The 13338-nt window shown below is 45.7% G+C and overlaps 1 protein-coding gene across 1 annotated transcript; it reads right to left on the reverse strand.

Annotated features, from left to right (window-relative positions):
* Positions 1-6661: 6661 nt before the first annotated feature.
* LOC311509808 (uncharacterized protein) lies at positions 6662-11186 on the reverse strand (the record flags this gene model as incomplete). The annotated part of the gene is made up of 7 exons (XM_084575245.1): positions 6662-7808; positions 8404-8505; positions 8603-8686; positions 8777-8943; positions 10398-10548; positions 10638-11047; positions 11131-11186. Coding segments are annotated over 7 exons (1069 nt in total), but the record flags the coding sequence as incomplete, so codon positions are not given.
* Positions 11187-13338: the final 2152 nt, after the last annotated feature.

The raw sequence follows: 13338 nt of genomic DNA on the forward strand, positions 1-13338 counted from the left end.
GATGCACTGGGGCGAGGTGGAGCAAAGAGGATGAACAATGACGACAACGTCCTCCAGGAGGTCGCTGAAAGAAAGGAACACGTTTACTTAGATTTATGATGTTAGCCTAGCTTAGCATTTAGTGAAATACTTGATGCTAAGCTAATGGTAAGATAAAACAACACACACACACACACACAGCTCATTCTGAGGACATCGCATGACCTGAACTAACCTCAAATCTCTTATCCTCATTAGATTATTTGGTTTTAGAATTAATTTGAAAATAATTAATTAATCTGAAATTAAACAAACCTTAAACCAGGTCCTCACAACATGGGTGACACACACACACACACACCCACACACACCTACACACACACCTACACACACACACACCTACACACACACACACACACTCTGTTAATGTGAACGGACAGCTGTGCTACTGTTGTTGGAAATAGGCACACTTTGCCTGTGGTGCCATGGCAACCAGCCAGGAAGTGACATCAGAGGATAAAGGGGAGGGGCTGACCTCTGAGCTGCTCTGTGATTGGTCCAGACTCTGTGTCCCAAATTCAACGTCTGCAGCTTTAAAAAAGTCTCAGTGTTCAATGAAACGCTGGATCCTTTCAAAATAAAAGCTTTTTAATTGCGTGTGTGTGTGTGTGTGTGTGAAGCAGCAAACAGCAGCAGATCACAGACTGATGATCCTCCACCTGCTGTTGAGTCCAGACACAACATTCAGCCACAGCATCATGGGAAATGTAGTGACAGCAGCCAGGAGAAAGGCCCCGTGGTTAGTTCATGAGTCTCTAATGGATCTCTACCTACCGCTGGATCAGAACCATCAACAGCTGCTGGTTGACTTGGAGACATGATCCAGATGTTGGAACCAGATGGAAAGACTCTCACATGTTAACATCTGTTTTATTTTAGAGACAAAGACTCAGATTAGACCTGAACCCTGGAAGCTTCATCCTCAGAGGAACCAGGTCTCTGGTGATGAAGGACATAAAGACAGAGTTATAACTCAGTCCAGGGAGAGTCAGACAAAGATGGAGACGCCTGGTCCTCCTTGTCAACAGAAACATCTTCCTCCTCCTCCTCCTCCTCCTCCTCCTCCTCAGCAGATGGAATAGTGATGAGGTGATATTAATTATTTAACGAGCTCTGAGCGCCTCGTTAACCTCCTGCTGCTGTGATTGGAGGAGACCAGCGGTCCTCACAAAGACAGCTGAGACCTGACCAGCTTCATCCTGCATCCTGTTACCAAAATAAGAGTCCACAGATTTCAAAATAAGACTCATGTGACTGGTGTTATTATGTCCCAGCTTCAGACTTTAATTCTCTGTGGAACCAGCAGCGTAGTTGAAATGCATTCTGGGATACCTGGCTGAACCAAGTCCACACCAGTCACCTCCTGAATAAAGGGGCGGGGCCAGAACACATCCAGGTGTTTGGATTGACGTGGGTCACATGGTTCTTCTTCTCTGAACTAAATCTCTGTAGCGGATCCTAAACTCTGACCAGTGAGCTCCCCCTGGTGGTGGACTTTCATCCCGCAGAGGTTGTTGTTGTTGTTGTTGTTGTTGTTGTCAGTGTGTATCAGCTGACTCGTCCTGGTGGACAGAGGAAGACCTGAACCAGCAGAGACAAGTGGAGGCTGCAGCTGCAGAAGATAAACCTCAGATGTCTTCTTGTCCTTCAGTTTGTTTCCAGCCCGTTGTAGGTGAACAGGTAACTCTGGATCTGAGTCTAGACATGTTGCAATGCATCCTGGTACATGTAGGCAGAGCAGCAACGCAGATGTCTTCAGACTGAAGGGACTGGAGAATTATTAACAATTATTATAAACTGACATTTACCGTCAGACAGACGAGGACATGTGAGGACGGATGAGGACATGTGAGGACAGATGTGTCTCCTCCTGTCAAATAGTGTCTTCTGATGAAAAAGTCCATAACAAGACTGGAGGGAGAGGAATGTTTAGAAACTGGTCACAGAAGAAGAAGAAGAAGAAGAAGAAGAAGAAGAAGAGTGATTATATGAAGGAGAGTTACCGTGGAAACCATGAGAATGAAGAGGAGAAACTCTGTGACCTACATTCATTGAGAATAAAATTATTACGCAACAAGAAGTCAACTCAGAGGAGGAAGAGGAGGAGGAGGAGGAGGAGGAAGAGGAGGAGGAGGAGGAAATGATGAAGAAGACCAGGAGACCAGTGTCTCATCAGTGAAACAGGATCAAGGATCAGTTTTATATTAATAATAATAATAATAATAATTAATCATTTATTGATCCAAGATGGAGGATGGGACAAAGTTGACATGGAGACACATAGCTGTAGGCCTATGCTACGCTAGGCTATGCTATGCTATGCTATGCTAGGCTATGCTATGCTATGCTATGCCAACCACTAGTAAACATGGTTCTCCAGGCTGAGAGCGGACAGCAGGGGGCGCTGCTGAGTGTCCCACTAGTTTTATTTTTAGCAGCAGTTTGATTGTTCAGTGGACACATGGACACATGAACACGTGACAGTGGTCCATGTGTCCATCGGTGTCTCATCCTCCTCTCCCCGGCCTCTCTCTCTCTGAGCCGCCGGCTCCGGACACTCACCGCTGGGCTCCGTGTTCTCGCCTCGCTGCTCCGGCTCCACCGCTCCGAGCCGCAGCGGCACCGCAGGCCGGCCTCGGTCCCTCTGGGTCCGGGGTCGGGGTCTGTCCGGGGTCGGTCTACCGAGGGCTCGGTCTACCGAGGGTTCAGTGATCCAGATGATCCGGGACCGAGTCCTGCCGCCGCTTTTATCCGAAGCATCCCTCCCTGTCCGTCCTGTCCTCTGTCAGGTCCGCAGCAGCTGACTCCTCCTCAGCCAATAGGAGCCAGGCAGCTGGAAGAGCGACCAATCAGAGCCCGGATGCTGCACAGAAGGGGGAGGAGGGGGATGCTGACATGACGTAATGCTCCAGATTCACCTAATGACAGTCTGCTCTTCATCTCCTCCTCCTCCTCCTCCTCTGGTCTCAGACACCACCGAAGAAGAATCTGTTCAAACTTTAAAAGTGAAGTTAAACTGATCAAAACTCACTCAACTGACTGGTTCTAATTCTTCCTCCTCCTCCTCCTCCTCTTCCTCCTCCTCCTCCTCTTCCTCCTCCTCCTCCTCCTCCTCCTCCTCTTCCTCCTCCTCCTCCTCTTCCTCCTCCTCCTCCTCCTCTTCCTCCTCCTCCTCTTCCTCCTCCTCCTCCTCTTCCTCCTCCTCCTCCTCGTCCTCCTCCTCCTCCTCTTCCTCCTCCTCCTCTTCCTCCTCCTCCTCCTCCTCTTCATCGCTGACAGTAACTGACTCAGAACATTTACTGGAGCTGAATCACTGAGTCACATGACTCCATCAAACTAAAACACAATCAGCCTTTAAATGAGTTCATCTCTGTTCTGTTTTAATTAAAGTGACGAAGAGGAACCAACTATTTATTAGTCTGTCAAAAAATAAAAACTGTTTATTAAATAAACTGCTTCTATGAAGATGAGGAGGAATCTGATTGGTTCTGGGTGTGGTTGTCATGGTGACAAGAAGCTAATTATGAACATTCAGTTTATTAAACTCTTTCAGGTGTTCTGAGGGTTGAACCTGTTCATGACTGGCTGTAGGTCAGGGGTCAGGGGTCAGGGGTCAGGGGTCAGGTCCTCACAGAGACAGAGACACAGTGTCCATAAAATATCTTTAGTTTTTAATGTTTCCAGTAAAGAACATGAAGAAGTCTCAGAAAAATAAAAATAGGCCCCGCCCCTTTACATCAATAAACTCCATCAGCCAATCATGGCCTAGGAGGGGCGGGGCCAGAAAGATCTGAACACGTCATAGAGCCCATTGGTCAGGCCGGTCACATGGTACAGAATATATAGATTCAGATATATTTATGTACAAACACAAACCTGCTGCTGTCAATCTGGAGGAGGCGGAGCCACCACACCTGGGAGCTTCCTGTCTGAGCTCAAGCTGCCGCAAAGGATCATGGGACATGTATTTCTTTAGAGCTGAGAGGCTGGAGACGAGCAGCTCTTCATCTAACAGGTCACTGTCAGGAAAAAAGGATCTTATTTTGAAGGTGGTCGGTGTGAAGCTCATTTCCTGTGACTTGTGACTTCAGAATAAAAGCAGCCATGCCTCCAGCCAATCAGAGTCCCAGCTCACATGCGACCAATCAGAGAGCTGATCAGACAGAGCGCTCCAGGGCAGATGTTCCCTCCCTGAAAACATCTGCTTCTACAAAACCAAGCGATCGTGAAACATTTTAAGACGCGAGCAGCTGCTTCAAGCACGAGTCAGACGACTGAAGCTCCGCCCACATCGCAGACGTGAGCAGCTGCTTCAAGCACGAGTCAGACGACTGAAGCTCCGCCCACATCGCAGACGTGAGCAGCTGCTTCAAGCACGAGTCAGACGACTGAAGCTCCGCCCACATCGCAGGAGGACAATGATCAGGACGGAGACGGAGACATGTGTCAGGAGACGACGTCCTTCATCCGTCTGGGTAAAACATCTGTTTGAGAATCTCCTTTGACACATTTGTGAGATTTTATTTTGAAAGTTCAGCCCCACAATAAAACCCCAGACATCTAACAGGAAGTAACAATGCTGTCAGGAACTGGGCTAGACTTTCAAAATAAAACCCCCCAAATCTGAAAGGACTCAAAACAAACAAGTCTCTGATCGACTGGACGCTCTAACGAGACGACACAACGAAGACGTGAGCGTCAGATCAATCTAACGAGCAGAAAACATTTACTTTTATTTCCTTCCTTTCAGGCGGATGTCAACGGTTACCGTGACAACAACGTTTCTGATTCAAACAGAAAGGAGTCGTGAGCGGAGCTTCAGTCGTGAACAGATCGATGCTCGACCAACGTCTGATCGCTTTTTACAGCCTGGACATTACCCAGAATGCAACGCTGTGACTAATCAGTATAAAGACATTCGTGATGCTCTGCTGGTGAACGATGTGGGACCTTCCATAAATGGCTTGTGTCTCTTCTCGTGGTCGTCTTTAAGGCTTCGTCGCTCACGATATAAAGACGTCTGATAGAAAAATAGATTCATGCTGGAGACGAGGGAACAGTCAGAAACACGTCAGGCTTTGAGCTGAGCCCAGCTTTTCACAATAAGAGCTTTAGTTGGTGTCAGTTCAGCTTCGACCACATGATCGATCGTCTGTGTGTAGTTATGTGTCTTTGTGAGGACAGACAGGTTGGACATGATTCTCACATCTGGCTACATCTCACACACCTAAGGAGAATCTTAACAGACGATCTCGTCTCAGCGTGGCCTCAACCTGCAGCTGATCCCAGGGAAAACACGAACTGAAGAGCCAATCAAATTAAGAGAAGAAGAAAACAAAGCATCGTCTACAGTAGCATGCTAGCTAACGTTAGCCTAGAAGCTAGCACGTGATGAAGGTACTGAACAATAAACACGAGTCTGTCAACGTGTCACATCACAAGATGATCTGGTCTGAGTCCAGCTTTAGTTTGGTCGTACGAAACACTTCCTGTCACTCCTTCACAATAAAAGCTGGCCACGTTTAGCAAAATAAGAGTTAGGATGTCCTCACAAAGATAGAACTGTGTGTGTGTGTGTGTGTGTGCGTGTGTGTGTGTGTGTGTAGCTGCGTTATCTCACAGAAACACGTTTACAGCGTCAACAACAACAACAACAACAACCTGCAGGTTGGCAACAGTCATGTCAGGTTACCGTGGCAACCGTGTCAGAGATAAACAACAACAACAACAAGAACAACAACAACAACAACAACAGTCTTTTTTAGAAGAACCAGCTGATTCACTGCTCGGACGTCCTGATCTAGAAGGACAAAGATTTAAGAGACAAGTTCTCAACACAAGGTCTCCATGGCAACCAGCCTCTCTATTACATGATTGGTCGAGAGCTTCAGTCTGTGCGGCGCCCCCTAGAGCGTGGACGTCTTAATTAAATTAAGAATCTGAAAGCAGATCTGACGTCAGTGATTGGACCAAAGAGTCTGAAGAAAAGTTGGAACCAGGAAGTGACTCGTCTTCTTCTCTTCAAGCAGATAAATGTCCTGGATGGTTTGTTTCAGCAGAAGAAGAAGAAGAAGAAGAAGATTAAAACAGGAAAGAGCTGCTTCAGTTTTATAACGAGTTCCTTAAATCTGAAAACTCCACAGATGAGAGCTCAGCTTCCTCCAGGTTCATGTGACGGATGAATGAATGAGTTAAACTCCTCTTCCTCAGATCAGACCACCTCCACATGTGGACTGACACCAGATCAGTGTTCACACCTGGACCTGTTTAACCTGGACTCTAGAGACCAGATCAGTGTTCACACCTGGACCTGTTTAACCTGGACACTAGAGACCAGATCAGTGTTCACACCTGGACCTGTTTAACCTGGACTCTAGAGACCAGATCAGTGTTCACACCTGGACCTGTTTAACCTGGACTCTAGAGACCAGATCAGTGTTCACACCTGGACCTGTTTAACCTGGACTCTAGAGACCAGATCAGTGTTCACACCTGGACCTGTTTAACCTGGACTCTAGTGACCAGATCAGTGTTCACACCTGGACCTGTTTAACCTGGACTCTAGAGACCAGATCAGTGTTCACACCTGGACCTGTTTAACCTGGACTCTAGTGACCAGATCAGTGTTCACACCTGGACCTGTTTAACCTGGACTCTAGAGACCAGATCAGTGTTCACACCTGGACCTGTTTAACCTGGACTCTAGAGACCAGATCAGTGTTCACACCTGGACCTGTTTAACCTGGACTCTAGAGACCAGATCAGTGTTCACACCTGGACCTGTTTAACCTGGACTCTAGTGACCAGATCAGTGTTCACACCTGGACCTGTTTAACCTGGACTCTAGAGACCAGATCAGTGTCACTCAGCTGCCATTTTAGTTTTCAAGCGAGAACTTGTGTTGAGAATTCAGATTTTTTTGTCAACCTGCTGAAAGATTCATTGATTAGGAGAAAATCAATCAGACGGTTCATCTTGTGTCAGGTCCAGAATGAACCGATCAAACGCCTCCGCCTCAGGAGCAGGTCGTGGTCGGTCAGAGCTGCTCGTCTGAAACAATCTCAACCAGAATAAAGTCAGTAACAAACATCGAAGGAATGTGATCCTCAATAAAACCTTGAAACACAAACAGAGTCTGAAACTCTGTCACATGTAGAGAGGAATAACTTGGCTGAGAAACCTCCTGGTGAGCCGTCCAATAACAGGCCATGCATAACTGGAGAAGGCGTGGCCTTAGAAACGGCCAATAAGAGCAAAGCAAAGACTTTAACGGCTCTAAAAGTCAGAGTTCATGAATGAAACACAGCCGGTGCAGTCAGGAGCCGTCAGCTGCACCGACACCAGGAATAAATAAACACTTTAAAAAACAAGAAGGTCTGAGATCAGCCGGTGTCACCACAGACGCCGTCACAGCAAACAGAGCACGGGTTCTCCTCCCTCTACAGTCAAAGCGCTCGCTGCAGCCCTTGGTAGGAAAATAAACTCTGCTCCTCCTGATGCGTTCAAGTCCAGAGAAGCATCAGCGTCCTCTGGAGACGAGTGCAGGCGTCCAGCTGAGACGTTGACGCGGTCTGAAGGACGCTCTCAGCCACAGATGCTTCATGGTCCCAGGTTTGAGGAGAGGGGACCGCGAGGCCAGGGCGTGCCCAGTCAGAGAGCCAGGCAGGGACTCAGGGCTTCTGGGGCCCGGGGGACAGGACCACGGGGGTGGAGAGACCGTCGACACTAAGAGCCGGGATGTGGATCTGATTACTGCCGTTAGAGGGAAACTGGACGAGGACACAGAGAGAGGACGGAACAAGTTATAACATGAAAACATGGTCACTGGTTCTAAACCCTCCTGGGACCAGCAGGACGTTCTCTGCAGGTCAGTTTGGGTTCTATCAGGTTCTATTTGCTGTAGTTCTCATCTGCTCCAGAAGGAGGCGACAAAGTGTCTGAGGAAGAAATAACTGTTTATGTTGAAGCTGTGTTTTATATCTGCTGCTCATCATCATCCTCATCCTCATCATCATCATCATCCTCATCATCCTCATCATCCTCATCATCATCATCATCCTCATCTCTGCTTCGTCCTGTTAAATAAAACAGCTTCAGTTTTTACTGTGAAACTAATGAAAAGCTGATCCAAGCTTCACTGTTATTACAGTTAAATGATGATAGATGGAACTTTTAAAGGTATTTAATGACCCAACTCTGTCAGGGTCAGAATAAATTAACTTGATCTAAAATATGAAGAAATCAAATGTTGAACTTCTCAGCTGTGATTTTATTATTAGTAGAGTTGTGTGTTTAACATCATCCAGAGTCTGAACGTCTCATGGACCAACTCGTCACCATCGAGGACGACTGTCGGTGTATTACCTGGAACGACAGCTTGGCCGGCGAGCGAGGAGCGATGGGACTGAGCGTGCTCCAGAAGTGGATGGTGGAGGGAAGAGGACTGGGAGTCAACAGGACAGGAGTCTGGACGGACACCGAGGACGCATCAGGAACAGAACCACAACGTTACACATCAGCTCGTCATGCTACGTTAGCTTAGCTGTGACAGAACTCCTCTTACCAGGGCGTGGGAGGTGATGACGGTCGGGGTGAGGGTGTTGGTGGCTGAGCCAGGAGCCAGTAAACTGTTAACAGCTGCATTAACCTGCAGAGGACACACACGGTCAGCCCTTCATCACAGACGCTCACGCCACCATCACTTCACTATCTCAACTGACGGACACAAACACAGCACCTTGTCCAGGGACAGGCCGGGGGGGAGCGAGGGGGAGGACGGCAGCTCCAGGCCCCTTGGCTTCTTTGGTTTGGGAGGAGCTGCATCTGAGGTGGAGGTCACCGGAGGAGTCACCGCTAAGGAGGAGGTCACCGCTAAGGAGGAGGTCACCGGAGGGATGGCGACATCTGAAGGAGAAGGTTACATCAAGGATTATGACACAAATAAGGGCGTGGCCTCGTCTGTCTCAGCTCCACCCACAAGTTCATTAGAGACAGAGCTACTGTTAGCAGGGAGGCTAGGAGGAGCTACTGTTAGCAGGGAGGCTAGGAGGAGATACAGCTAGCTGGGAGGCTAGGAGGAGCTACTGTTAGCTGGGAGGCTAGGAGGAGCTAGAGTTAGCAGGGAGGATAGGAGGAGCTAGAGTTAGCAGGGAGGATAGGAGGAGCTAGAGTTAGCAGGGAGGATAGGAGGAGCTACTGTTAGCAGGGAGGCTAGGAGGAGCTACTGTTAGCTGGGAGGCTAGGAGGAGCTACTGTTAGCTGGGAGGCTAGGAGGAGCTACTGTTAGCTGGGAGGCTAGGAGGAGCTACTGTTAGCAGGGAGGATAGGAGGAGCTACTGTTAGCAGGGAGGCTAGGAGGAGCTACTGTTAGCTGGGAGGCTAGGAGGAGATACAGCTAGCTGGGAGGCTAGGAGGAGCTAGAGTTAGCAGGGAGGATAGGAGGAGCTAGAGTTAGCAGGGAGGATAGGAGGAGCTAGAGTTAGCAGGGAGGATAGGAGGAGCTACTGTTAGCAGGGAGGCTAGGAGGAGCTACTGTTAGCTGGGAGGCTAGGAGGAGCTACTGTTAGCTGGGAGGCTAGGAGGAGCTAGAGTTAGCAGGGAGGATAGGAGGAGCTAGAGTTAGCAGGGAGGATAGGAGGAGCTACTGTTAGCAGGGAGGCTAGGAGGAGCTAGAGTTAGCGGGGAGGTTAGGAGGAGCTAGAGTTAGCGGGGAGGCTAGGAGGAGCTAGAGTTAGCGGGGAGGCTAGGAGGAGCTAGAGTTAGCGGGGAGGCTAGGAGGAGCTAGAGTTAGCAGGGAGGCTAGGAGGAGCTAGAGTTAGCGGGGAGGTTAGGAGGAGCTAGAGTTAGCAGGGAGGCTAGGAGGAGCTAGAGTTAGCGGGGAGGTTAGGAGGAGCTAGGAGGAGCTAGGAGGAGCTACAGTTAGCTGGGAGGCTAGGAGGAGCTAGGAGGAGCTACAGGTAGCTGGGAGGCTAGGAGGAGCTAGGAGGAGCTAGGAGGAGCTACAGGTAGCTGGGAGGCTAGGAGGAGCTACAGTTAGCAGGTAGGCTAGGAGGAGCTACAGTTAGCTGGGAGGCTAGGAGGAGCTAGGAGGAGCTACAGGTAGCTGGGAGGCTAGGAGGAGCTAGAGTTAGCAGGGAGGCTAGGAGGAGCTCGGAGGCGCTAGAGTTAGCTGGGAGGCTAGGAGGAGCTAGAGTTAGCAGGAAGGCTAGGAGGAGCTAGAGTTAGCAGGGAGGCTAGGAGGAGCTAGAGTTAGCAGGGAGGCTAGGAGGAGCTAGAGTTAGCGGGGAGGTTAGGAGGAGCTACAGTTAGCTAGGAGGAGCTAGGAGGAGCTGCAGAAAGAGTCCATTACTGTCTTTTACCTGTTAGCGTGTCCTTGCACTCCCCCTCTGGCTCTCCCTCCCCTGCTGGCGGCTGAACTCCGACCCCGGGCTCCATGCAGGGGGGAGACGGGCTCTCCGCGATGGTGATGGGAGGTTCTGGTTCTCCAGAGCTGCAGACCAGCCGAGGGACCTGGAAGGAGGAGCAGAGGAGTCTCTGTATTTAGACCAACAGGAAAAGGCTTCCTGTAAGAGGACATGGTGCCTGTCGCCTCCTCTCACCTCCTCCGCCTGTCTCCGCTCCAGACTCACCATCTCCAGCAGCTCCGCCTCCGATGGGAGGTTCTCCTCCTTGATGATGATGGGGGGAGGAGGAGGACGGACGACCGGAGGAGGAGGAGCGACGGAGGGAGGAGCAGGCGTCATGGCTGCCTGCTGCTGCTGCTGCTGAGGGGGAGAAGGGTTGATGATGACGAAGACAGGTGGGTGAGACGGGTGAGGAGCGGTGTGGGGGTGAGGATGGAAGTCGTCCTGCTGTGGCCCCTGGGGGCCCAGTGAGACATGGGGAGGAGGGACCGGACTCACCGCCCCCCCTACAGGGCCAAGACCGATGATGGGAGTGAGGGAGGACGGATCCCCGACGCTGGTGAGATAAATCTGGGGAGGGTCACTGAGAGGAGAGCTGGAGGATTCTGGGAAATAAGGACAGAGACGTGTTAGCATTAGCATTAGCCACGCTGTGTCATAAGTGAAGGAGGCTGAGCTTAATACTGACCTGTGATTGGCTGGTGGCTGGTAACTGTGGGCTGAGAGCTGGAGTTGACACGGAGACTGATAGTACAACACCCTGATAGAATCAACAGCTCCCCACCTACTGACTTATATAATTACACTACCTTACCATATTCTTATTATTCTTTTTCTTATTCTTATTAATCTTATTATTATTATTATGTATTATTCTGATACTATTATTATATTATTCTTATTATTCTTATTATTATTATTATTATTAGTATTATTATTCTAATTCTTATTATTATTATTATTCTTATTATTCTATTCTTCTTATTATTCTTATGATTATTCTTCTTATTATTACTATTATTCTTATTATGATTATTATTAGTATTCTTATTATTCTTTTATTATATAGTAATTATTATGAATTATTCTTATTATGCTTATTATGAATATTATTAGATTATTCTTATTCTTATTATTATTCTTATTATTATTATTATTATATCTTATTATTATTATTATTATTATTATTATTATTCTTATTATTATTTATCTCTTATTATAATTCTTCTTAATATTCTTCTTCTTAATCTTATATTATTTATATATTCTCTTATTCTTCTTATTATTATTCTATTATTATTATTATTCTTATATTATTATTCTATTCTTCTATTATTACTATTCTTATTCTTCTTATTCTTCTTATTATTCTTATTCTTATTCTTATTATTATATCTATTCTTCTTATTCTTATTATCTTCTTATTCTTATTATTATTCTTACTCTTCTTATTCTTCTTAATCTTCTTCTTATTATTCTCTTATTCTTATTATTCTTCTTCTTATTATTCTTCTTCTTATTCTTATTCTTACTCTTCTTCTTAATCTTCTTCTTTCTTATCTTATTACTCTTCTTATTCTTATTCTTCTATTCTTCTTATTATCTATTATTCTTATACTCTTCTTCTTCTTCTTCTTCTTATTATCTTCTTCTTCCTATTCTTCTTCTTCTTATTCTTCTTATTCTTATCTCTTCTTCTCCTCTTATTCTTATTCTTTCTCCTCTTATTCTTATTCTTCTTATTCTTCTTCTTATTCTTATTCTTCTTCTTCATCTTCTTTTTCTTATTATTCTTCCTCTTATTCTTCTTCTTCTTCTTCTTCTTTTCTTCTTACTCTTCTATTCTTATTCTTCTACTCTTCTTCTCTCTTCTTATTCTATTCTTCTTCTTACTCCTCTTATTCTTATTCTTCTTCTTCTTCTTCTCTCTTCTCCTCTTATTCTTATTCTTCTATTCTTCTTCTTCTTCTTATTCTTCTTTTTCTTCTTATTCTCCTCTTCTACTCTTCTTCTTCTTATTCTTCTTCTTCTTCTTATTCTTATTCTTCTTTCTCTTCTTATTCTTCTTCTTCTTATTTCTCCTCTTACTCTTCTTCTTCTTATTCTTCTTCTTCTTTTACCCTTCTTCTACTCTTATTCTTCTTCTTCTTCTTTTTCCTATTCTTCTTCTTCTTCTTATTCTTCTTTTCTTCTATTCTCCTTCTTCTACTCTTCTCTCCTCTACTCCTCCTTCTCCTATTCTTCTTCTTCTTCTTATCTTCTATTATTCTTTTTCTCTTCCTCTTATTCTTCTTCTTCTTCTTAATTTTTATTTTTATTTCTCTTCTTCTTCTTCTTCTTATTATTCTTCTTCTTCTTCTTCTTCTTCTTACTCTTCTCTCTCTCTCATCTCCTCTTATTCTATTCTTCTTATTCTTTTCTTCTTTTCTTCTACTCTTCTTCTTCCTATTCTTATTTTTTATTCTTATTATTCTTCCTCTTCTTCTTCCTATTCTTCTTCTTCTTCCTCTTATTATTCTTTTTTTCTTCTTCTTATTCTTCTTCTTCTTATTCTCCTCTTCCTCTTCTTTTCTTATTCTTCTTCTTATTCTTCTTACTCTTCTTCTTCTTCTTATTCTTCTTATTCTTATTTTTCTTCTTTCTCCTCTATTCTTCTTATTCTTCTTATTCTTCTTCCTCTTCTTATTCTTATTCTTTTACTCTTCTTCTTCTTCTTCTCCTCTTATTCTTCTTATTCTTCTTTTTCTTCTTACTCTTCTTCTTCTTCTTCTTATTCTTATTCTTCTTCTTTCTCCTCTTATTCTTATTCTTCTTATTATTCTTCTTATTCTTCCTTTCTTCTACTCTTCTTCTTCTTCTTCTTATTCTTCTTCTCTCTTATCTTCTTCTACTCCTC

Source organism: Chelon labrosus, assembly GCF_963514085.1.
Source record: "Chelon labrosus genome assembly, contig: SCAFFOLD_55, whole genome shotgun sequence".
Classification (NCBI taxonomy): Eukaryota; Metazoa; Chordata; class Actinopteri; order Mugiliformes; family Mugilidae; genus Chelon; species Chelon labrosus.